At 44.0% G+C, this 26,871-nt stretch overlaps 2 protein-coding genes across 3 annotated transcripts in view; one reads left to right on the top strand and one right to left on the bottom strand.

The window, feature by feature from the left end:
* The window catches only part of PLPP1 (phospholipid phosphatase 1), a 117,709-nt gene extending 101,142 nt beyond the window's left edge, over positions 1–16,567 (top strand). For both annotated transcript variants that reach the window (XM_073680343.1, XM_073680344.1), the window contains exons 4-6: positions 6,531–6,588; positions 11,579–11,755; positions 15,519–16,567. In XM_073680343.1, coding sequence (XP_073536444.1) covers positions 6,531–6,588; positions 11,579–11,755; positions 15,519–15,647 — 364 coding nt within the window. In that variant the 3' untranslated portion in view covers positions 15,648–16,567. The remainder of the gene's footprint in view (positions 1–6,530; positions 6,589–11,578; positions 11,756–15,518) is intronic.
* Positions 15,520–26,871, bottom strand: part of MTREX (Mtr4 exosome RNA helicase) — a 75,970-nt gene continuing 64,618 nt past the window's right edge. Inside the window, exons 24-27 of the mRNA XM_073680342.1 lie at positions 22,793–22,849; positions 22,366–22,528; positions 20,180–20,284; positions 15,520–16,709 (exon numbers count right to left, since the gene is read on the bottom strand). Of these exons, the coding sequence (XP_073536443.1) occupies positions 16,657–16,709; positions 20,180–20,284; positions 22,366–22,528; positions 22,793–22,849 (378 nt within the window). The 3' untranslated portion in view covers positions 15,520–16,656. The remainder of the gene's footprint in view (positions 16,710–20,179; positions 20,285–22,365; positions 22,529–22,792; positions 22,850–26,871) is intronic.

Raw genomic sequence — 26,871 nt, 5'->3', positions numbered from 1 at the left:
GTTGACCAAGTGAGTGTCAAATTATTATGTTATTATGTTGATTGCAATCCACAGAAGACCAAACGGAAACAATGTTCTGTGTTGGGAGGACTCAAAGAATCTCTGATCCCGTTTATTTTGCTTAGCATTTTATATTGTTTTGAGTATATCAAATAGCCAATTAACTCTACAGCCATACTACAATACTATAGGCTAACTGATGTTAGTACAATTATTACGGAAAACACATATATGGTCATATTATCATTGTTAGTTTGAAGCACTATGGAAATTTTACAAGGTCGAACCTGGCCTAAACAAGTTAGATAACAGAGTGTCTGACAAAATGTTCTCTTGAGAAAAAGTTAGTGTGAGAGAAGTTCTATGGGAAGAGAAAGAAAGAATGTATGTTATGCAAGGAGTGATAACATGATTTTAAAGCAAGCAGACAAAATGGAGTTGCTCTAGCATGAGTATCAATATGTCTTCTACACCAATACCTGGTTTACAAACAACAGTATCACTGTGCTTGATTGGCCAGCAAACTTGCCTGACCTTAAACCCATAGAGAGTCTATGGGGGTATTTTCCAGAGGAAGATGAGAGACCCCAGACCCAACAGTGCAGACGAGCTGAAGGCTGCTATCAAAGCAACCTGGGCTTCCATAACACCTCAGCAGTGTCACAGGCTGATCGCCTCCATGCCACGCCGCATTGATGCAGTAATTGATGCAAAAGGAGCCCCGACCAAGTATTAAGTGCATTTACTGAACATACATTTCAGATTGCAAAAACATTTTTCAAGCTGTTATAAAGTATTCTAATTTACTGAGATAATGACTTTTGTGTTTTCATTGGCTGTAAGCCATAATCATCAACATTAACAGAAATCAACACTTGAAATAGATCACTCTGTGTGTAATGACTCTATATAATGAGTTTCCCTTTTTGTATTGAAGAACTGAAATAAATTAACTTTTTGATGATATTCTAATTTAATGAGATGCACCTGTATAGCTCATATACTTCCATGTAGTTCAGCCTGTCTAGATTCCTAGTTTTAATTCTGCATATCATTCCTCTACGCATTAATAAATCCTATGCTATGTTGTATCCGGGCAGCTTCGCATTAACAGTTAGTAATATCTCTGCCTGCTAGATTCTCTGAACCCTCCCCTCAAAAAAAACCCATTATGAATAGTCTGATCCTCTTCACTGTAACTGGGTCATCTTCACCACTTTGCTACCCCTCCCCCAACCCTTTCATGATGAATAACTTCAGTACAGTCCATGTAGTTGCACCATACAGAATTTTTTGTTGATTGAGATGATGACCTCTGTCAGAGATGGATAAACCCCATGTGGGCAGGGTCGCCTATTATCACTTCACCGACTTGAAGAGAAACCGTCAAATGGATTTCCAGATAGGTATGAGAGAGCCTTCTCCAGACAGAGGAGCAGTTTGCTCATGAAGAGCGGCCAAAATACATGTGGACGGGTGCAGAAGTCTCATTGAGAGTTATAGAAATTGTATATTTGCCTCAAAAGGTTGTGCAACAAAACATTTAAGTTAAGGAACCATCATTGTTGTCCAGACCATTTTTAGTAGTTGTTTTTTTTTTCCTATTGAACTACAATTCAGAAGCAACGTCTGATTCTTATTAGATAATAAAAGTAATTTTCCATTTACTGTAAATTTACTGAATGTCAGTTTCCGGGTTTTTCCTATTTTACCAGAATGGCGCCAAGAATTGTGTTCACTTGTGTTTTTGTAAAATATATAGAAATAATCTATACAGGAGGTTGTATAAGCAATTATGGAATGCAGCACAGGCGCTGAATAAGGTCATAGTTGTTATATGACAAAACTGGTTACAGGTTCCCTTTTACCGCACCTTCTCCTCATCCCCCTGTACATATCCCAAAGCCTCATTCACACTCTCTATTGCAGCTGAAATTCCTGCTTTCACTGGGGGCCTAATGAGCTGAAATTATTGCATCATAGGGGTTTCTGGTGCTGTTAGTTTAGGTAATTAGACCAAGATTTGTGGCAGTCTGAAGGAGGCATTAGTGTATTACACAGTCCAGAATTCTGGTGATTCTTGGTCACGTTGGACAAGCAGCCGCCCACCGAGAGGAAGAAAAGAGACCAAAACGGCAGAGGAAGAAAGAGGCTAAAAAGGTGTGAAAATTACACCAGAGTTATGGTTTTATTTGCATTGATACAATTAAAATAATTATGTGCATTATTACTCCAGAGATTTATTTATTTTCAATAAGGTCGATAGCCCCTTTGTCACCCTAGAGGGACTTTTAGATTCTACACCTGCTTCTAGCACCGTCAGTCTTTGTTTGTGCTTATTCTAATTGTACAGAGTGCATGACCCAGATTTACAAAAACCAACCAATATTTAATAACTGACTTCTACCACTGGCCAGGACCAGTCATACCCACGTACTAGCTGGCGGGGCACCAGTAACAATAGTTTGAGGGCTACATTCATCAGATCATTAATTGCATCAAGAAGCCTTAATACTTGTGTTTGCCAAAATGACAATTCTGGAGTGTTTTTCTTCTTACAACAAGAAAGGAAACACCAACGTTCTAAGTAAGGCATTTCTATGTCCCAACACGGCTTGATATGGTCAACCCTGATTGGACAGGGTCATAATGTGAACTGATGCACTCAATTATTTCAATTATTATGAGGAACAACAAAGCAACAACATTTCATGGGGTAAAGATAGAATTCTGTAGAAGTTACAGGTCTCCATTAATCACCTGTTAGGAGGTCTATGATTAGTATTAGAATATTACTGGCTTTGGGGTAATGATTTCTGCAGCCAGATGACAGTGTCACTTGCCATGCCTTTACCCCCACCCTGGAGCATGAGAGATTAGGGGCAAGGGGTAGGACATTATTTTGGACCACACGTCTCTTTTCAAGAGTCATCTTTTCTTGTCCTTAATTGGTATCTTGCGTGGGAGTTCAGTGTATTTTAACACAACAACTGGCGCCAATATCTTTGTATCTGAAAGCTTAAACTCTTTGCAGTGACATAATTGCACCGGCACATCAGTCAGCACATTCGCATGGCTTGTAAGCATTGCGCAGCTGCTGTAACATGTCAGACTAAACGTTATGAGTTGTGTTCTGACTGGCAGAAACCATACTGACCGTTCAGAAACACTGGAGCATAGACATTACAATGTGCCACTGACGGCCATATTGTTTTTGTACGTACAGATGTATCAGAGCTGCGTCTTCAGTTTGATTCATCTCCTGGTATAACAGTTTGGATTTCCATTGTTGCCACAGTCTGAGACCATACAGATTACGGATTTAAGGCTATTTCTATGCTTTCTATTGAATCCATATGTGAAGACACGGGGCCTTCCGTGGGCGTAACACTAAGACAACACAGGGTGAGGGCAAAACAGCATGGCAGTACTTTATTGAACCACCACACTGACAAACACATAGAACAGTCCCAGCAAATGCTCATAGATGGTACAACATTACACAGTCCTCACCCTTCCGCTGTCCCACCTAGGATAGAACAGCTGCGACTTTGGAGACTTCCAGGGCCAACTACATCAACCAGTACCCCCCCTTCCCCTTCCCGCTTCTGGTGGGCCACCACAGAGAGAAGGTAGTTGCAAGCTTAGGACGCTGACAGTCCATCGAGGTGCAAAGCCAGGAGAACGGAGGGTCCCACCCTGGCCTCTCCTAGAGTTTCCATGTGGCCTGATGACCGCCTGGTCCCAATCTGGCTTCTCCGAATGTCTCCATGGGTTCCAGGAGACCAGAGAGTCCCACCTGGCAACCCCAAACAACATATCCATGGGGCCAGGTGACTTCATCATCCCAACCTGGTCTCCCCAAAATGAATCCATAGGCTCGCTGATGGTCAATGGAGCTGATCCGTATATTTCCAGTCAGTGCTATACACTGTGTGTAGAATTATTAGGCAAGTTGTATTTTAGAGGACTTTTTATTATTGATCAACATCTATGTTCTCAATCAACCCAAAAGACTCTCAAATATCCAAGCTTAATATTTTTGGAAGTTGGAGTGTTTTTTTTTTTAGATTTGGCTATCTTAGGAGGATATCTGTTTGTGCAGGTAACTATTACTGTGCAGAATTATTAGGCAACTTAATAAAAACCAAATATAATCCCATCTCACTTGTTTATTTTCACCAGGTAAACCAATATCAGTGCACAAAATTTAGAAATAAACATTTCTGACATGCAAAAAGCAAAACAATTAGTGATCAATATAGCCACCTTTCTTTATGATGACACTCAACAGCCTTCCATCCATAGATTCTGTCAGTTGCTTGATCTGTTTCCGATCAACATTGCGTGCAACAGCCTCCCAGACACTGTCCCGAGAGGTGTACGGTTTTCCCTCCCTGTAGATCTCACATTTTATGATGGAGCACAGGTTCTCTATGGGGTTCAGATCAGGTGAACAAGGGGGCCATGTCATTATTTTTTCTTCTTTTAGACCTTTACTGGCCAGCCACGCTGTGGAGTAGTTGGATGCATGTGATGGAGCATTGTCCTGGATGAAAATCATGTTTTTCTTGAACGATACCGACTTCTTCTTGTACCACTGCTTGAAGAAGTTGTCTTCCAGAAACTGGCAGTAGGTCTGGGAGTTGAGCTTCACTCCATCCTCAACCCGAAAAGGTCCCACAAGTTCATCTTTGATGATACCAGCCCATACCAGTACCCCACCTCCACCGTGCTGGCGTCGGAGTGGAGCTCTCTGCCCTTTACTGATCCAGCCTCTGGCCCATCAAGAGTCACTCTCATTTCATCAGTCCATAAAACCTTTGAAAAATCAGTCTTAAGATATTTCTTGGCCCATTCTTGACGTTTTATCTTATGTTTCTTGTTCAAAGGTGGTCGTTTTTCAGCCTTCCTTACCTTGGCCATGTCCCTGAATATCGCACAACTTGTGCTTTTTGAGACTCCAGTAACGTTGCAGCTCTGAAATATGTCAAAACTGGTGGCGAATGGCATCTTGGCAGCTTCACGCTTGGTTTTCCTCAATTCATGGGCAGTTATTTTGCGCCTTTTTTGGCCAACACGCTTCTTGCGACCCTGTTGGCTATTTGCCATGAAACGCTTTATTGTTTGGTGATCACGCTTCAAAAGTTTGGAAATTTCAAGACTGCTGCATCCCTCTGCAAGACATCTCACAATTTTGGACTTTTCAGAGCCCGTCAAATCTCTCTTCTGACCCATTTTGCCAAAGGAAAGGAAGTAGCCTAATAATTAAGCACACCTTATATAGGGTGTTGATGTCATTAGTCAACACCCTTCCTCATTACAGAGATGCACATCACCAGATTTACTTAATTGATAGTTGGCTCTCAAGCCTATGTAGCTTGGAGTAGGACAACATGTATAAAAAGTATCATGTGATCAAAATACTCATTTACCTAATAATTCTGCACACAGTGTATACCCTTAGGACGGAATCATGTAGAATCTAAATCTGTCTTTCTTTGGTTAAAGCCACTCTTCCAAGCTGATGGTCTGAGAGTCTCTGTGTGTCATTTTGCTTCACCCTGCAACACTACAGACATCCCTCTTTATATTTACATCTCTGTAAGGTCAACATTCACAGGTCAGGGGTCAGGGAGGGCATTACTCACAGGGCTCAGGTCTCATTGTTTGAGCTAATCTATTTACATAGTTGGTATTGCAGGGGCTCTTGTAAATAAACATAATTGATTCCTAACGAAGAGAAGTCAACATTTAGTTTTATACAAATAGTATGACCTTCTTTAACAACCACAGAAATACACATACATTTACAAGTCAACACAAAGATAAGTGTATTTCTCTTGGCTTAACAAATCTAATCGTCTGGCTGATTAAGGTTAAAAGCTGTATTGTCACACCATACTTCAGGCTGTTCATGCTTAGACAGGAGCACAGATTTAATAGAAACAATAGGAATATCCTGATGTGTGCTTAGCTGTGCACTTCTCAGGGGTCTTTTATACGATCTGTGCAGGGGTGAAGGGGGTCTCAGGATTCGGACTCCCTCCGATCTGCAGGCAATTTCTGTGCCAAGCAAAAGTTGCTCTGTTACTTGAAAAGGAAATATGAAGCATTTACATGCATCTAAGCTGTAATGATGTAAATCCATGATCTTAATAATAAGATGGTTCAGGCTCATTTATCTCATCTCTATCCAGACATGAAACTGTCTGTATTCCTGATTTATATGGAGGATTTTCTGATGCAGTTGTAAATTTCTATCCAGTCAACGGTGTAAAACTCCAATCAGACATTTCTTAGTGAAACCTGTTTTCAGAAAAGCTTTATAGTGCCATCATAGGCGTCACCCCTCCCCTCCAACCCAGATTTCTAAACAGCAGTTTCCATATTTTTGGCTTACCTCAAAAATTAATAGGGACTGGACCATATACAAGCAAAAACCTTTTTTTTTAAAAAAAAAAATGCTCCCCTTTCCTACTATATCCCTCATTGTTTGTTAATGAAGCCGTTTTGTTTGTGTCTTTCAGATTGTCCTTTTATTCCGGCCATTCCTCTTTCTCCATGTACTGTATGCTGTTCCTAGCAGTAAGTATTTGAGGTTATTTATCACCTTGCCATTTTATATACATCTGTTACATTATGGGGCACATTAAATTGGGCATTAATTAGCTACACAAGCTGGTTGTAAGCGACTCACTATAAGGCAGAGGGAGTGGGTGGTGACGGCGGACACTTTTTTTTTCAAAATTTATAAACTTGCACAAAATTTTGCAGAAGAAGCAGTTTGTCGAGTTACAGCACAACCACTCCGTCTATCCCTACCAGAATACCGGCAGCTGGAGTCTGTCCTCATCTGTATCACTGCCCGGGCTCCTGGCAGGATGAACGACCGGCCAAGTCTCAAAGGCAGTTCCAGATCAAGGAACTGTTCAACTTCCTGAGCAAAATGACCTGCAGTATCCAAACACAACACTACCAGACAATGACCTGCAGTATCCAAACACAACACTACCAGACAATGACCTGCAGTATCCAAACAACAACACTACCAGACAATGACCTGCAGTATCCAAACACAACACTACCAATGACCTGCAGTATCCAAACACAACACTGCCAGACAATGACCTGCAGTATCCAAACACAACACTACCAGACAATGACCTGCAGTATCCAAACACAACACTGCCAGACAGTGACCTGCAGTATCCAAACACAACACTGCCAGACAGTGACCTGCAGTATCCAAACACAACACTGCCAGACAGTGACCTGCAGTATCCAAACACAACACTGCCAGACAATGACCTGCAGTATCCAAACACAACACTGCCAGACAATGACCTGCAGTATCCAAACACAACACTACCAGACAATGACCTGCAGTATCCAAACACAACACTGCCAGACAATGACCTGCAGTATCCAAACACAACACTGCCAGACAGTGACCTGCGGTATCCAAACACAACACTGCCAGACAGTGACCTGCGGTATCCAAACACAACACTGCCAGACAGTGACCTGCAGGATCCAAACACAACACTGCCAGACAATGACCTGCAGGATCCAAACACAACACTGCCAGACAATGACCTGCAGGATCCAAACACAACACTGCCAGACAATGACCTGCAGGATCCAAACACAACACTGCCAGACAATGACCTGCAGGATCCAAACACAACACTGCCAGACAATGACCTGCAGGATCCAAACACAACACTGCCAGACAGTGACCTGCAGGATCCAAACACAACACTACCAGACAGTGACCTGCAGTATCCAAACACAACACTACCAGACAGTGACCTGCAGTATCCAAACACAACACTACCAGACAGTGACCTGCAGTATCCAAACACAACACTACCAGACAGTGACCTGCAGTATCCAAACACAACACTGCCAGACAGTGACCTGCAGTATCCAAACACAACACTACCAGACAGTGACCTGCAGTATCCAAACACAACACTGCCAGACAGTGACCTGCAGTATCCAAACACAACACTGCCAGACAATGACCTGCAGTATCCAAACACAACACTGCCAGACAATGACCTGCAGTATCCAAACACAACACTGCCAGACAATGACCTGCAGGATCAAAACACAACACTGCCAGACAATGACCTGCAGGATCCAAACACAACACTGCCAGACAATGACCTGCAGGATCCAAACACAACACTACCAGACAATGACCTGCAGTATCCAAACACAACACTACCAGACAATGACCTGCAGTATCCAAACACAACACTGCCAGACAATGACCTGCAGGATCCAAACACAACACTACCAGACAATGACCTGCAGTATCCAAACACAACACTGCCAGACAATGACCTGCAGGATCCAAACACAACACTACCAGACAATGACCTGCAGTATCCAAACACAACACTGCCAGACAGTGACCTGCAGTATCCAAACACAACACTACCAGACAGTGACCTGCAGTATCCAAACACAACACTACCAGACAGTGACCTGCAGTATCCAAACACAACACTGCCAGACAGTGACCTGCAGTATCCAAACACAACACTGCCAGACAGTGACCTGCAGGATCCAAACACAACACTGCCAGACAGTGACCTGCAGTATCCAAACACAACACTACCAGACAGTGACCTGCAGTATCCAAACACAACACTGCCAGACAATGACCTGCAGTATCCAAACACAACACTGCCAGACAGTGACCTGCAGTATCCAAACACAACACTGCCAGACAGTGACCTGCAGTATCCAAACACAACACTACCAGACAGTGACCTGCAGTATCCAAACACAACACTACCAGACAGTGACCTGCAGTATCCAAACACAACACTGCCAGACAGTGACCTGCAGGATCCAAACACAACACTGCCAGACAGTGACCTGCAGGATCCAAACACAACACTGCCAGACAGTGACCTGCAGTATCCAAACACAACACTGCCAGACAGTGACCTGCAGTATCCAAACAACACTGCCAGACAATGACCTGCAGTATCCAAACACAACACTGCCAGACAATGACCTGCAGTATCCAAACACAACACTGCCAGACAATGACCTGCAGGATCCAAACACAACACTGCCAGACAATGACCTGCAGGATCCAAACACAACACTGCCAGACAATGACCTGCAGGATCCAAACACAACACTGCCAGACAATGACCTGCAGGATCCAAACACAACACTGCCAGACAATGACCTGCAGGATCCAAACACAACACTGCCAGACAATGACCTGCAGTATCCAAACACAACACTGCCAGACAATGACCTGCAGGATCCAAACACAACACTGCCAGACAATGACCTGCAGGATCCAAACACAACACTACCAGACAATGACCTGCAGTATCCAAACACAACACTGCCAGACAGTGACCTGCAGGATCCAAACACAACACTGCCAGACAGTGACCTGCAGGATCCAAACACAACACTACCAGACAATGACCTGCAGGATCCAAACACAACACTACCAGACAATGACCTGCAGGATCCAAACACAACACTACCAGACAATGACCTGCAGGATCCAAACACAACACTACCAGACAATGACCTGCAGTATCCAAACACAACACTGCCAGACAATGACCTGCAGTATCCAAATATCACAATACCAGAAGATGCACACATTGATGCAGTTACACCACCCAAATAATGAATTGGGATCTATATACAGTGGTTAAGACCTGCGTTTAGTACACCAGTCTTAATTAATTTGGTGTGTCTCATTCCTGCAAGCTGCTCATGAAAAGGCACGCCGCTTAGTGAATAAGGCGCATGTTGTCAGTGGCATGTGCCGCGCGAGAAAAGTTACTCCAGTTAGGGACTATTAATACATTTGTTGGGTGGGTTATTATGCCCCATCCCTTACGCATCTCTGCTCATTTTGGCAGAAAGGTCAAAAGCTAAATTTTTGTGTAATTTCATGTTATGCAAAAATTCTACGACATTTGAAGACTCTTACAGAATTGCTTACACTATAGTTTTTCTGCAATCTTGATTTTTTTTTTTTTATTTATAGAAATGAACCTAATTTTTGCCTTCATGTCACAGACCTGACAGTTAAAGCAGCTCTGCAGAGCGAGGACCCCAACAAAACTACTCTGCATATTATAGCGGCCTTATCCCGTAGGAGGGACAGGGGTGCTCATGCCAATGGTCAGATAATGTGTAGAGCTGGACATTCACCTGCCACATCTACATTAGAGGATAAACGTATCCGGAGTTTGTTCAGTTACATAACGGGATCTGGCAAATGTCTACAATGATCAGATTTTCTTTCCAATATTACTTTGTCAGGGCTTATTAAATGTTCGGCTTTGACTTTGCAGCGTCTGTAGGATGCGACCACACACCACAGTATTACTGGATCACTTTACTAAAGATAGCTTTCTTCACTTTCCTTGTGGCGAGATTGAAATATAAGTAAAATCCCCATTTTTGTGTATTCCCCAGAGATTGTGTGCTGGCACAGGTTATTCTGCTGATACTTCTGAAAATTTAATGTGCTATGAATTATTATTTTAATAGATGGATTAAATTCAGTACCAGCAGTGGGCGAATCTGAAAATAGTCGTGTGACAGACGACCCCCCCCCCTTCATACATACGAAGAAACAGTCCTAGTCCATCTCCTTACGTCTCAATTGAGCACTATAGTCCGTATCTGCCGCTGCAGCAATATTGTTGCCTGCCAACTATTATTCTATAAAGCCTCATTCACACATCCGCATGTCACTAAGTTTAAGGCCGTAATTCACAGACGGCTGCGGTATCTCCTGCTTATGACGCTGTGACGTTTGGATCAGAAGTGACACTGTGAAGTTACATACAGCAGTATGTAATGCCCCATGGGGCCAGCCAGTATGTAATGCCCCATTCACACATCCTGTGTGAGTATATACTGTTCCTTAATCATAACCAAGCTGTTAAAAATTATAATGCGGCTCTAAGCTCTTCTATTTCCTGACATGAGAAGATAAACAGGTAAAGCTGCCCAGACACATCACCATTCTCCCAATGGTTGATGTCAGGGGAAAGCAGGATTAGGCATGTTGAATTTCAGTGCCCAATCTTTATTATCCAGACATGTCTGGCAGTTACAGGCATTTCTATTCAGGCTCCCATCACACGAGGCGTGGATGTACATATGGGACAGAATGCCGGATGGCATTAAGCCAACAGTCATTGAACGGGTCTATCCAGCTTGTGTTTGCAGCACCTTTTACCCTTTGCAGGATAGTTGCCCCCGCACAGATGGAGATGCTCCAGGGTTTTAAATTCCTGTAACTATTTGCTGCAATGTAAAATTTGTAATAATTCACCGAAAAAGAAACAATTAAAAAAAAAAAAAAAAAAATTGCAGAAAAAAAAAAAAAAAAGGCAGCTCCATGTACCAACACCCGGTGACAATAGTACTGCACTGCAGGATGCCGCAGACGCCGTGATTAAGGCTGAGGCAACTCAGGTTAAAAAAATCGATAAAACAACCTCTCACCTGCCCTTCTGTTTGCGCCACATTCAGTTAAAGGAGATTTTTTTCCTTCCCCTTCCAGCTGTATCTTCAGGCCAGGATGAGAGGACATTGGGCCCGGCTGTTGCGTCCCACCCTTCAGTTTGCTCTGGTTGCTGTGTCCATCTACGTCGGCCTGTCCAGAGTCTCTGACTATAAGCATCACTGGAGCGACGTGCTGACCGGACTCATCCAAGGAGCCATTGTTGCTGTTCTTATTGTAAGTAAAACCACCAGAGACTCTCGTTTCTTAACCAAATATCATTTCTATAAAACAGCCAGAGTCTTATGTCCTGTTAATTAAACATTAACCCTATTAGTGCTGGAGAGGCAAAGCCTGCAGGGCTCTCTAGCCTTTAGACCAGTGGGGGGCAATTAGTTCTCCCAAGAGGCCACATGAGAGACCGATTGTTGTGGCGGCAGAACCAATAGGCCTGAAATTAATTCTACTCAATATTAATATTAACAAATGAATGATAATTATTTCATATTACTATAAATTGTATCAGCATTAGCCCCCCACCCAGCCTCCTGTATACACGGCGCGAGTCCCCCACCCAGCCTCCTGTATACACAGCGCGAGTCCCCCACCCAGCCTCCTGTATACACAGCGCAAGTCCCCCACCCAGCCTCCTGTATACACAGCGCGAGTCCCCCACCCAGCCTCCTGTATACACAGCGCGAGTCCCCCACCCAGCCTCCTGTATACACAGCGCGAGTCCCCCACCCAGCCTCCTGTATACACAGCGCGAGTCCCCCACCCAGCCTCCTGTATACACAGCGCGAGTCCCCCACCCAGCCTCCTGTATACACAGCGCGAATCCCCCACCCAGCCTCCTGTATACACAGCGCGAGTCCCCCACCCAGCCTCCTGTATACACAGGGCGAGTCCCCCACCCAGCCTCCTGTATACACAGCGCGAGTCCCCCACCCAGCCTCCTGTATACACAGCGCGAGTCCCCCACCCAGCCTCCTGTATACACAGCGCGAGTCCCCCACCCAGCCTCCTGTATACACAGCGCGAGTCCCCCACCCAGCCTCCTGTATACACATGTAAACATCACATGCATATGAAAAAAAAACAATATACTCCCCTTGCTCCTGTTTCCCCAGAGCTCTGCTCTCCACAGTGCACAGCTGACGCAATGAAATGATGTCATCACATCTGCCGTCTTACACGCTGATTGGTGGAAGAAGGAGCCAGCAGCTCTGTCCTCCATCAATGTATTCACCGCTGTCTGCATCCTGAAGATGCGTATAGTGGTGGACAGACAGCGGGGGCGAGGGCATGGTGTGGCCCGTAGGCCATTTTTTCAGCCCTTTGGCTGTGTCGGGCTGGACTGGACTGGACTAGCCAGAGGTTCGGATGTGGCCCATGGGCTGCACTTTGCCCAGATCTGCCTTAGACCTTTAAACTGCAAAGGCTCTATACTTCTCATAACGTGTGTGTGATTGGTGTGGGTCTGACCGTGGCGGCCATACTACTGCACCAATTGTTCCACTGGACACACAACCACGATTGTCTACTTTGTAAGTCCTTAGGATTTTCTGCTAATGGGACATGTTTATAGGACTGTAAGATAGCAGCAGTGCCCCCTCCAAAAAAAATACCCTAACAACTAGACAATATCAGGTCAGATAGTCGTGCCTTGCAGAGGTCACAGCAGGACAGATTTGGTATGTTACTATAAAACATTATATGTAGATCTAAATGTGGGAAACAGAGCGCACAATAGGGTGATACCCTATGGGGGGAGAGTAGGAGGGTGCTGGTTACACTCACCTGATGGAGTTGTGCCAGGCACAACTCCTATGAAGGCATGAAGAAAACCAGCTGCTGCTGCCCCGTGACTGGAAGATGAATCCTCCAGGAGATATTGGATCCAGTTGGATAAACACGTAGGTGGGCTGCGCTGCTGAAGTGAATCAATTCTTCAGAGATGATGATGATGATGAAAAAGGCTTTTTTATTAACAACTCGTTTCAATTTGTTTTTTTTTACTTGAAAAAGACGCCAGTACGGCGTTGATACGCGTTGTTAATAAAAAGCCTTTTTCATCATCATCATCTCTGAAGAATTGATTCACTTCAGCAGCGCAGCCCACTTACGTGTTTATCCAACTGGATCCAATATAAAACATTAACACTTCAATGGTCAACCATCAGGATTTGTTTACCAGTCTGCAGCAATGATGTGTTGTGCTCCACACGAGACTACAGTGGTAAAGTGCCCTCCATGCTGCGATTAGCTGCTGTAGTGTCATGTCATGTACAGGTTAATATAGAATCTCATGAATGCTGACGAGGAGTAGACTCGGGCTTAGGGCTCATGCAGACGTCTGTGCTAATCGGTTCGAGCACGGACTGGACGTGGGTCTCCCAAGCAGAGCAGGACAGCGTAATAGAAATATATGAAGGAGAGCTGCGGGCAGTCTGTGCACTGTGGCCCGAGATTGGACCTAAATCCACGGACGTCTGTATGAGCAATGACTTGATCTGATGGTAACAGTAAGAGGACAGTTGACAGAGATTACTCACAATGCAGTGTTAGGACATCCTACTCCAGCAGACTCCCGTCAGGAGGGCGTCCTTCAGCTGCCGTGTGCTAGAGACACTTTTTAGTCAGTAATTGGGTAATGTTTCTGCTTTAATTTAAGCCCCCTTTGCGGCATAAATTATAATTTATTGGTCAAAACATGCTCTGTTAAACTCACTTTTCACAAAGACGCAAAAATGTGCAACTTTGGCCGTTTTTACCCAGTTTTCTGAGTGCAACCAAGTATTTCACAAACTGCTGAACTGGGCCCCTAAATATATATTATGGCCCCACTGCTCGTACATAAAGCCATTGATATAGCGCAATCCATTGTAAAGACCCTCCTCCAGATCTCACACTTTGGCACCAATTCATCATTCATCATCTTATTCATGAATTATTTTTTTTTTTGCATCCAATTAATTATTGTATTTGCACCTTTTTTGAAGTCTATTTTCCATGTGATCGCCTGTATGTTTTTGTTTTTTGCTTTGTGGGCATAGTCTAGCACTTCCAGATATTTTTAGCCCAATTCATCACTTGCGACTTTTTAAGGAGTCGCAAAATTTGGTGCAACTTCTATACAGTCCCCACCTGGTGTATTTTCAAGTATGCAATTTTGGCGCAAGTCAACAATCACAAAAAGAATTCGAGAGTCGCAAATTCATGAGTCGCACGTGCCATTTTGAACCATTTGCCTCCAAAAAACGGCAACAAATACCGTAAGACAGAAAAAGGAATGTGACTTAAAGTGGTATTCCCATCTCCAAGATCCTATCCTTATATGTAGTAGGTGTAATAATAATAGCAAATACCTCCAGGTAGAAATGTAGTATAGTTCTTCTGATTCACTACATCGCTTACCCTATGTGCAGGGCATTGCAGTCACTTAGGTATCCATGGTTATGACCACTCATACACTGACAGTTAGTTGCTAGTGGTCGTAACCATGGATACCTAAAGCTACTGCAATGCCCTGCACATGAAGTAAGCAACATAGGTTATCAGAACTACTACTATTAGGGATTTGCTAATATTATTATGAACACCTATTACATATTGGGATAGGATCTTGGAGATGGGAATACCCGTTTAAATACCCCGCAAATGATAAATCGGGGGCTTCATGTATTTTGATGGCACTGTGCCCTTTCCTTGGAATCTTATTTAATTTAGTAACCAAACTGAGTTTTCTCCTTTTACATGAATACATATCTGGTAAGGAGTGTCTTACGGCCCAGTGCAGCCTCATCTTCTCAGCGACTGCTGGAGTTGACAAGGGCTGTCTGTGGCCATAATGGCTCATTGATCAAAATGACCCAGACAATAGAGGGATAATTACAGAGGATTTCTTGCTGGTAGTTACTGCGCCTGCTGCTTTAATTGCAACCTATATGAAAGTTACCCCGTGCGGCTGCGTCTTCACTTTTATATCTTTACTTTGCAGGTCGTTTACGTCTCAGATTTTTTCAAAATACAAAAAAGTGGATTCAATCAGAAAGAAGAAGATTCGCATACGACTCTGCATGAGACATCTACCAATGGGAACCACTACGGCAACAGTCACCAGCCATGAAAGCCACTCTAATGTCCAGAATAAAAATTATATACTGCTTTTTTTTTCCTCTCCTCACCGAATTAAGAGTTTAATCTCTTAATCCGTGTTAATTAGCCTTTAACCCTGTTAATGCTGGAGAGGCTAATCCTGCATGGCACTCTAGCACTTAAGCCTTTAAATTGCACCCGTGTTGTATGTACCACTCAAGCAGCCAATTTGGGGCCTACACGGATCTGAGAACGCAGCAGTATCGGGGATCGCCATGAAAATGCTGCATTCTCATGTCTGAACAAGGATTACAAAGAGGCTGCCGAACCCTAATGTAAAGCAACGTGTGCAATGGACAGCTGCTGCTATTCCTGTTGGATGCCCACTTTGTATATAGTTATAAAGAGAACACCTTTTATGTATATGTTATAGCTTTAAATATAAATGGTTTTAAAGGTTTTTTAAAAAAAAAAGATTAAAAAAACATGGCTGCTTTTCAAAAAAGAAATAAAATAAAATAAAGTGCCCTAGAGGTTGTCTGCGGTATTGCAGCTCACCCTCATTCACTTAATGTAATACCAGGTATGGTGTTGTTTCTTTGAGAAAGCAGCTCTGTTTTTATAACTTTCTATAACCCATATCTTTTTAAAGGCTCTGTTCAGACTGGTGGCTTTCCCTTAGGGGTTCCAATATTTCTAGAATACCAGATGGAAACCCAGCAGACCCCCAATATAAGTTAATGGGGTCCGTAGTGGCTCAGATATGAAGACACTAGTCTGCACAGTGCCTTATCGCCTATACAAATGAGAGAATGTGGTATTGAAATTGTACATTTTTTTTTTTTTAATTAAAATAGTGTGGAAACAGTATGTACAAACTTGTATTATATTGCTTTGCTCGAACGTTGCAAACGTATAACACAAAAACATTAAAAAAAGGTTTATAGCAAACATCTGGCCCATGGTAACTCTGTTGTCCAAGGAGCTCGCGCTCCAGATGCAAACGGCATCCATACCCAAACGTCCTGGGATCCGCTCCACTATAGGTACAGGCTGGCAGCAAACACAATGTCCCTTTTGATCTTTGTAATTCCTAAAAGAGAAGAACAATCGCATTAATGACCGTCGCTTCGAATAAAAGGAACAGACAAAAGTCTTCCCCCGGAAAGCTCTAAATTGACACAATATTCTTAAAACTGTCAAAGGAATCCACGTTCTCACCCCCACAAAGAGAAGCTGGAGTCGTAAGAAGAGTCTGGTAATTATATTTTGGAAATAACTCTTTGGAGTACACAAGATGTGAGGTCTGACGGCTACACCCAGCAATTACAACTCATTCTTAAGTTGGCGGGGGTTTTCAGCCATAATAGAAATTGTCTCCACTGTTTCAGCTCTTACAACTTTACAATGCAAATGGTTTCATTGCTATCCTGTCTGCACGACCTAGAACAAACGGTACAGATCGCTCATTCTCAGCGTGCACTGTCTGGTCTGCAAGGCAGACATGGGTCGTTCAGCCAACATTTATCTGTTCTGACTTTCCCACAGACGTGCATGTATGCTCACGAGTCCTCAGGGCCAATCTTTCCCATTTGGTGCCATTTCACTGCATATTATCTGGACGATTACATCCAATAGCCTGTATACCAAAAACACAAGTCAAAATCGGGGGAAAAAGGATGAGATGAACCCATACCTACATCATCTAATCCATCTCTCTGCTTCTGTCTGCCAAATTGCATACAGGCATCACTGAGGCAGGCTTTCAGTTCAGGGTAAGCAAATCATTGGCTAATTGCAACAGAAATGCACGTTGGGAAGTGAGAGAAAGGAAATTCCAGCTCCTATAATCCTGGCAAAATGCTTATAAAGAGGAATTATCCACCGAGAGACACCATAGTAATTTACAGGAGAGTCAGGACTAGAGATGAGCAGACCCGTAGAAGTTCAGGTTCGACCGAACTGCAGTCCAAAGTTCGGCTAGAGTAGCAGAACTGTACCCGAACTTGAACCCCATAGAAATTAATGGGGACCCGAACTTTGGAGGCAAAAAATCTCTCTGCTCAACGCTAATCCGTACAGCCGCTGGACGTATTAAACTGTCTTTGAACATCTCGAACTTGTTTTGGAGGAAAACAACAAAATCAGTCTTAAGTATTTTGGAGAAGGGATAGATACGCAATAAATTAATCTGTTCATAAGTACTCTGCATGACTACTCATCCATACAAAGTACTGCATCATTTAATTTTCTATTCGCCAAGCATTATTTTTGATAGATACCAGATAAAGCAGACACGCTTGTCTGTGAGCTGCACGGCTGGTAGAGCGGCAAAACAACATTTCATTTATAAGGAGGGGATTCAAGCAGATATTCTATTTCCTAATCTTATACATTACTATTCATACGGAGTCTAATTTCATTAACAGTGGTGTATAAAATTAAGCACCTTCCTGAAATGGTTCATTCATTCTGGCCATTTGGTTTTTGACAAAGTTGCTGCAACTAATTGAACGCATTTTTGACAGCCATTGATTTTGAAGCAGGATAAAATTAAGACCTCGGTTAGTCACTATTTGCACTTTTTTGTTAGAGTAAAAACGATTCACTCATGTTTGAGCCTTATTATTGAACGTACAGGTTTTTTATTTTTTAAGGGAAATTCTCAAGTTCCCTCTTGAGCAGCTCAGATCTCGATAGTCTACTTACTTGCTGGTTGTTTGGGAGTGGGGGCAGATCTGATCCAGGGTCTGAATATCACAATTACAGATTAATGGTCTGTCAGTACTTGTTCTGAGTCTACAATGTTATCACTAGATTTATATATAGAGATAACAGGCACTTTGAAGAAGCACACAGCTCCCGACAGTGAGAGCAGTTATTGACAGTGAGAGCAGTTATTCGGAGAAATACCCCTGAAGCTGTTGATGGTGGGGGAATTTAGATTTTACAGGGTTGATAGCTCATAAACTAACAGGGATGGAGATGAGCAGCTAACTGCTGTATAGCAATCAATGGGATAATGGGCTGAAGAGAGCAAATTCCTCTCCTGGAGTTTAACTATGGTGATCACTAGGCTCTTTGTAAACTAGCTGTACACTATGCAAGATAAAAACACTCACAGCAGGAGAATGAAAGCAGATAGACGGCATGAGAATAAGCAAGGTTGCAAATCGACTTGCTTTTTCTAACTTACTAAAACTATTTAAGAACATGAAAACACCCCCTTAAGTTGATATGTAACCTTTTGGTCCAGTTGTACTCCAGTATCCCACTAGAGCCCATAATGTTTCTAATTTTAGTCATTAGTGTGAATCTTTGCTCTAAAAAGGTGCAAAAGAATGAGACAAAAAGAACAGCTTTGATTTTGTGCAAAATTCATAAACCCAAAGCGTTATTTTGAAGAATTTGCCCCCCAAAGATAGCAACAAATACCACAAGAAACAAAAATGCTGAAATATTACAACGAACAAGAACCCCTGGTATTTTACAGATGGAGTGGCACCTGAAAATGTACATGGAGTTCAATGCTGAAAAAGTCACTTGTGATTTTAAGTTCACAAATAAAATTCAGCAGGTTTGGATGCTTTGTGATTGATCGTTGGGTCATGATCACGTCCCAGCAAGTAACATGACCACATTATCTAATCATTACTACGAGTAGCCCTCCAGCCTTAATCTAGTCATGTAATAGGGTAGTACACTGATGTCTTTACCATTCACATCAAGCTAGAATGATAACTACACTACAGGGATGGGTTTCTGACGGGGATGGAGTAATGTAATACACATGAATGTTCTGAGCCTGCAGTGCTCTCCGCAGGACGCCAGCGGTGCTCTGCGGTGGCCCCAGCTCTGTTATTCTAGTCCATGAGTGAAGTCCCGGACTGTGCTGTGTCTCCCATTCAGCGAGGTCACAGGTCCTGCTTTGTTCTTCCATTTCTAATGAGATGCTCACATTGTACATCTGTGGCTCACATAAAGGAACACACAGAAACCTTCGAGGTCAGACAATCTTTCCTAGTGAAAAAGCCTTTCTGCACACGAGTTCAATTCTACCGATGTCTTATCAAAGGTTTATTCCAGTCTTCATAAATGGGTATTTTTGGATGGTGCTTGTAAAAACAAACGCTTTTGCAATTTGCTGCTCATTAAAATTTGAAGCCATCCTTGAGATATTAAAGCTTTTCATTTGTTAACAGCTGGTTGCCTTGGAGCCCGACCACCGCTGTTCAACAGAAAAGAGCTTGTGAACACTAAGCATGTTCTGCTTGGTGTTCACAAGCTCTTTTCTGCTGAACATGTAAGCACTGTTGGAGGCTGGAGCGCGGTGTAACCTACTAATCCCGACCAGCTTCAGTGCAGTTACAATTTAGACTGCAGCGGTGGTCGGTCTCATAAGCAACAAGCTGTAAAGAAAAGTTTTAATATCTTAAGAATGGCTGCAAATTTTAATAAAGCAGTAAATTGCTTGGTGCTGGTATTTACAAGCACTACCCAGCAATTTCCATTTATGAAGATGGGAATAATCCTCAATGACAGTATTTCGGTGTGGACACTTACCTTCTGCAAACTTGTTCTCCAGTTCTGTATTTCCGATGGCTTTGGCAGCCTGACACATCTGACGCAGCAATTCTTCCAGACGCCTCATACAACGAATAATACTACCTAGAAGACAAGCCCCAGATTTCAGCACGTGGCCCGGAAAATTGAGAAGATCCACCAACCAATAAATTAAATAATCGCTTCAATCTTTACTGAAACAGAGACCTTTCTAGAAAATGTTTCTAAAGATAACCCTTCTCCCATTCTGTCTATAAGGCACAAGTTTTGGTTTCTCAGCAGATAAAATCGATGTTGTGAAGAACGATGTCAGTGGCTGCACAATATGGGGGACGCGTCGAGCGCACGGATTCCTTCCGACTACTGTAAGAGTCATTACAGCACAAAGAGGTCTCACTGAGAATAAGCTGGAAGGGGCCTTCATACATCAAGTACAGGAGTCAGCTCAGAAGCCGGCAGTGATGTGTATCCACAGAAGGGCGATGAACTCCCCAGAGCCGTGGGAGTCACTTATGATCAGGAAAAATATAAAAGTACTTAAAACAGTTTTGGGAAATTTGCTTGTTGCAATTATTAAAAGACTATGGCCCCGATCAATCATCGCCTTCGGAACACTCCTTTTAAAAAAAATAAGCGCAAATAGAATAATGAAGGCAAAGTAATTTTCATTCTAAATCCCCATCTATTTAGTGCCATAATCTAAACTACAGTACTGTATTTTCTAATATACTAGCATTAAAAACCGTTTCCTCACTACACTATATAACTGCTTTTCTATTTTTCTCCCCTACTTCATTTCTGATGATTCTTCCCCAGCGCACGCAGAGAAACTCAAACGAAGAGTCATCAGGGGGCACAGGCTGCGGTCACGGCTGCAGCCCCTGCCCTAAAACTAGGAGACATCCGTAACGCTAGTTTCAGGGGCTGGGCTAGTCCCTGCTCTGTGCGATGTGCACAATTACAGCAGAGCGCTTTGTTGCCGGCTTAGATTAGCAGTAACAAGCCAGCAACAGAGCGCGTTGTCAGAATACCCGGTGGGCAGAGACCAGCGCCGCCCCCTAGAGTGACGTTACTGGCCTCGGCATGCTGACAGGTATTGTGATACCACTCTGTTTGCTAAAAATCCATAATTTGACAGAAATATAATGGACGTACTGTGGATTGAAAATCCACACAGTGAATGGGGGTATTGATAAACTCATTGATTTGTATTGAACTGCTTGGCTAGTTTTACTAACAAATATGAAATACAGCCCAATGTCCACCACAACACAGAAATCTTACAAGGGAATTTGTCACCAGATTTCTGCCACCTAATCTGAGAACAGCATACTGTAGAGACAGCAATATGTCACTTACTGGGCTGCTGTTTTAATAAAATCACTGTTATATCAGCAGGAGATTATCACTACAGACTAGTAAACCTGCTGCCAATGAGTCCTCCATATTCATGAGCTCTGTATAACCCCGCTCCCATCATTGATTGGCAGCTTTCTGCCTATGCAGAGTGTACACAGAAAGCTGCCAATCATTGGTGTTGGCAAGGTTATCCAGAGCTCAGCATTCGGAGAACTGGTGGCTCTGCAAGATAAAAGTGATTTTATCAAAACAGCAGCAAGCAGCTCAGTAAGTGACACATCTCTGGAATCAGGGTCTGTATATCTGGTGAAACATTCCCTTTAACTTTTAAAAGCACATTCTGGTCAATACAAATGATCACCTATCCACTGGATAGTTGTTACGTTGGCCTCAGCGATCATCTATACAGGGGACTAGGGTGGCAGTAACGGTACCACTAACTTTGAATGTAGCAGCCGATTGTGCATGTGACCTGCATCTCCATTTTATTATTTCTTTTTGCGGTATTGCAACAAAAACAAAACCGGAAAAGGCGAGACCCAGGACCTTCACCATCCTAACAATTATCCATGATCCAGTGGATAAGTGATAATTCAGACTGGTATAATCCTCTACTACTTTCATACATTAGTAGATCTTGTGTAATGTTTAAAGATGTTTAAAGACCCTCATACAGGAAACACTGGGGGTCTCTTCACTAGAACAGAGGATGATCTCGGTTTAGCAGTCGTATTACTGATGCTTAAACCTGATTACATAGTATGAAGTCAGTTTCCGGCAGGTATACCCTGTAGACGTCAGATCAGTAGTAGTACAGGTCATCTTACCTTCAAAAACATCTGTCATTTTACAAATCTGAGCAAAGGTTGCCCCATTGGCCCATGTGTAGACAACATCCATGAGGTTGGGACGGAAAGAACCTAGATACGTCTCTTCATCGATTTCTAACTTGGCTTCTGCCGAGACTTTTGCAATCCTCCGGGCTGTTTCCTGTCCAGATGGTTAAATCCATTAATCACCGTTACAGGCTTTACTAATTGCAGATCTATATTATGCACTCGGCGTAAGATACAATAATGTCATTAGTCAGAACACAGAGAAGCTGAGCTCATACACAAGCTGCAGACAGGACGCTACATGTTACATTGTGTCTCCGCCATCAGCTTTATGCTGAACGTTATGAAATAAGATTCTTCTATTTTCGGACATTATGCAATTTCTTTGGTTATAAAACTTCTAGACCTGATTGTTTACCTGCATTTGTCGGAGCGGTCCGGCCAGTTGTTCCGTTAGTTTGGGCATTTCACTGGACTAAAGCAATTAAAGAAAAAACAAAAAAACAAAACAGTAATTCTGGTTGAGAATGAAAAGCTCGACCTTTGCAAACACATTTACTTTTTATTATTCAAAAAGCATAAAAAAAATGAGGCAGGAATCACAGCTACTATGCAGGCTCATGTGTCTCCATGGTAACAGACTACAAACAAACCAAGTGCAGTCTGATCCTACAGTCATAACCTCTTCCATCTCTCTCTGTATGGAAACGTACGAAGGGCAATGACCAAGTGCTCAAGCTAAGCATAATGGACATCTTGTACAACCTGTTCATATACCAGGTGCAAGAAACGTTGTTGTCTATTTCTAACTACAAGCTTTATGGGCCACGAACGTAAAATACCATAGAGCAGGGTAGGACATCAGACGCGTTACATTGTGAAACAGAATATACACTTTTTTATGGTTACAGAATTGGACATACAATTGCAATCAAATTATTCAGCCCCCCCATTGCCAAATTTGGTTTATTAGTAACATTTACAAACTTTCTGCTGTTTGCAATAAACCAATAAAACAAGAACAATGTATGTACCTCAACAGCTAATATAGTAAGGGGCTTCTCCAAATTCACCACAATCTACTACTACTGTAATCTCAGGAATATAAACCTTTTTCATGATAAGCATCTTTAGTACTTAGTAAAGCACCTCTGGCTGTTAGGACCTGCCGCAAACGTGATATATAACTGGCCATCAGCTTCTGGCTGCATTTCTGTGGAATCATACCACGTTCCTCATGGGCAATGGCCTTCAGTTCACTGAAATTCTTAGGTTGTCACGAGAGTGGTAAAAAAGGGAAGAGAAGAGATCACTAACACCTTGCAGAAATCAGGTAAAGGATACTTACAGTTAAAAGAAGAGTTCAAAGCTAAAGGAACACGGATTATACTAAGAGAGGAAGTGATCACCAGCTGCCACCAGATTACGGAGTCAAGTGGTCAAAAACTCTGGACTGAATCAGAAGTCCTGCAGTGAGATTTGGTGGCAGCAGGCACTGAGGCTCCAGCTTGTAGTGTAAGGCGCTTACTAAATGCTGAAAGTCTCCATGGCCAAACTCCAAGATGACACCCTTTACTGATCTAAAGGCACAAGAAAAGTGAGATCCAACATATTCAACAGTATACAGAAGTTTTGGGATTCTGTTCTCTGGAGTGATGAAACAAAACTGGAACTTTTTGTGCCTATGGATCAGTGCTATGACTAAATAAAATATAAAGAAAAGCGTGGCGGGTGGCCTGAAGCAAAGCGTGGCAGGGGGGCTCCGCGAGGAGGCCTGAGACGAAGCGTGGCGCTCCGCGAGGAGGCCTGAAGCGAAGCGTGGCGGGGGGCTCCGCGAGCAGGCCTGAAGCGAAGCGTGGCGGGGGGCTCCGCGAGGAGGCCTGAAGCGAAGCGTGGCGGGGGGCTCCGCGAGGAGGCCTGAAGCGAAGCCTGGCGGGGGGCTCCGCGAGGAGGCCTGAAGCGAAGCCTGGCGGGGGGCTCCGCGAGGAGGCCTGAAGTGAAGCCTGGCGGGGGGCTCCGCGAGGAGGCCTGAAGCGAAGCGTGGGGCTCCGCGAGGAGGCCTGAAGCGAAGCGTGGGGCTCCGCGAGGAGGCCTGAAGCGAGGCGTGGGGCTCCGCGAGGAGGCCTGAAGCGAAGCGTGGCGGGGGGCTCCGCGAGGAGGCCTGAAGCGAAGCGTGGCGGGGGGCTCCGCGAGGAGGCCTGAAGCGAAGCGTGGCGGGGGGCTCCGCGAGGAGGCCTGAAGCGAAGCGTGGGGCTCCGCGAGGAGGCCTGAAGCGAAGCGTGGCGTGGCGCTCCGCGAGGAGGCCTGAAGCGAAGCGTGGCGGGGGGCTCCGCGAGCAGGCCTGAAGCGAAGCGTGGCGGGGGGCTCCGCGAGCAGGCCTGAAGCGAAGCGTGGCGGGGGGCTCCGCGAGGAGGCCTGAAGCGAAGCGTGGCGGGGGGCTCCGCGAGGAGGCCTGAAGCGAAGCGTGGCGGGGGGCTCTGCGAGGAGGCCTGAAGCGAAGCGTGGCGGGGGGCTCCGCGAGGAGGCCTGAAGCGAAGCGTGGCGGGGGGGCTCCGTGATGCTTTAGGGCTGCTTTGCTTCCTTTGGCACTGGAAACCTGCAGCTTGCGGAGGGTGAGATGGATCTGGTGCCTGGCTATGTATGACGTTTGCAGCAGGTTATTACAGCCAGAGGTGCTCTAATAAGTACTAATATTGTGAAGGGGATGAATAATCCTGAGACTGCAGTAGTCATTAGGAGTGGCATTTTGTGGTGAATTTGGAGAAACCACTTGTCATATTACTTGTGTAGTGTGATTTACATTGTTCCTGTCTCATTGGTTTATTGTAAACAGCAGAAAGTTTGTAAATTTGGCTAATAAATTAATCTGCAATGGAGGTTGAATAGTTTTGATTGTGACTGTATGTAGTCGGCTCCTGAGGATCTACTCTGTGACTGTAACCATACATTTTTCAGCACTGATGAGTAGACCGGCTGTCATGGGCACATTGCTATGCTGCCAGATGACATGGTCATAAGAGGACCAAGCGTAGTCATCCACTGACAGCTGGAAACTCCTTGTATGTTCAGTCTATGGAGGAACTAAGTGGCTGCCTCTCATGTACCCAGTGTCAGAGACAACAGCAGGATCAGGGAAGGAAGGAGTCCATCTGTGCCCTGATCCCACTTACTGGTGATCACTATCTGATATTCATAGTCTGTAATCATCAGACACCATCCACAGTGCAGCAACTTCCTCTGGAAAACCAGCTGTCCAAACACGGCACTTAATGAGAAAATGCCCCCGGACTCCAGCTGGACCTTGTGCAATCTGTCCTCAGCGGGGAAGATGAAATGTTTGTTCTCTGCATGCCCACCCACCTCCCGGGAGCTCACATGGCTACAAGGGGCCGGGCTTTCATTATTACAGTCACAGCAATTGCACAGATCCCAAAATTAATGAGAAAGGGAGTCGTGTAAACCAAAAAAAAAAGGTAAATCATCAGCTGTTACATCTGTTCCTATGAAAATGGTGCCACCAGCAACAACAGGCTAAGTAACTGCTAATGGACCGTGAGCTGCGGTGCCGGAAAGCCTTGCCCTCTGCCCAGCACCACCAACTTCTCCCGACATTCGCTGAAAACGTACGGCAAAAGGATCTGTATGGAGAGATCTCATGAGCCAAAACCACTCCTTACCCACAAGTGCCGGCTATTGGACCTATTTCTTATTGTAGCAATTATACCTGGTAAACAGCAACCTTAACGTCTAAATGGTTAAATGGAGGGGTGTGGTTGGCTCTATCACCACCATTAGACCTCTGCAATGTCATTGAGGGAACCCAATGGGTTAATAGCAACTGGGGACCCAATTCAGACCTTCACTGCAAAGCCCCCCAGATTTCTTAGCTAACCCCTGAGCACCACCCTTGTCCATGGTCTTTGTCTGCAGCTTAACGTCAGTCACTTGAGTTTGAGGTTGTAGACCACTTGGGACCGACTCCTTTAAAAACAGCCCTCTGACTATAAAAATAAAAATAAATCAGTTATAAACTGTGGGGCAACCCAAAAGAACGTGCTCAAATCGCCAGCAGTGCCCCCACAAGGGATCAAGAAACATTACACAGTCCCTGGGTTCACCAAAGACGTTTCGTAGCAGCTCCCAGCCCAGTATAACACATGGGAGCCATTCCGGGCCTCATCTAAGACAGAATTCCCCCAAATCCCCTTTAATATAATGAAATGTTCCATTTAAAGAGGTTTTATGATAAGTTCTCTGAAGGGCGGTCTACAAGCTGAACGGCAAACGGATGTCTAGACTATTGCACATCAGTGACGAGATGGCCGTGTACATGGTCTCCTCTCCACTCCAAGACACCAAAAAACGAGCTTTTACACAGCAACTTCTCCCTATTCCTCGTAGCTTAGGGAAAAGGAACACAAAATCCACTTCAAATATATAATTTATCTAACGGAGATAAACAATGAGAACTGCAAACAAATGGGCCTCCTCAGCACA

This window comes from Phyllobates terribilis, unplaced genomic scaffold (assembly GCF_046119375.1).
Source record: "Phyllobates terribilis strain yellow unplaced genomic scaffold, ASM4611937v1 Scaffold_1__5_contigs__length_1240528914, whole genome shotgun sequence".
In the NCBI taxonomy this organism is placed as follows: Eukaryota; Metazoa; Chordata; class Amphibia; order Anura; family Dendrobatidae; genus Phyllobates; species Phyllobates terribilis.
This window is presented reverse-complemented; position numbering and strand designations above follow the sequence as displayed.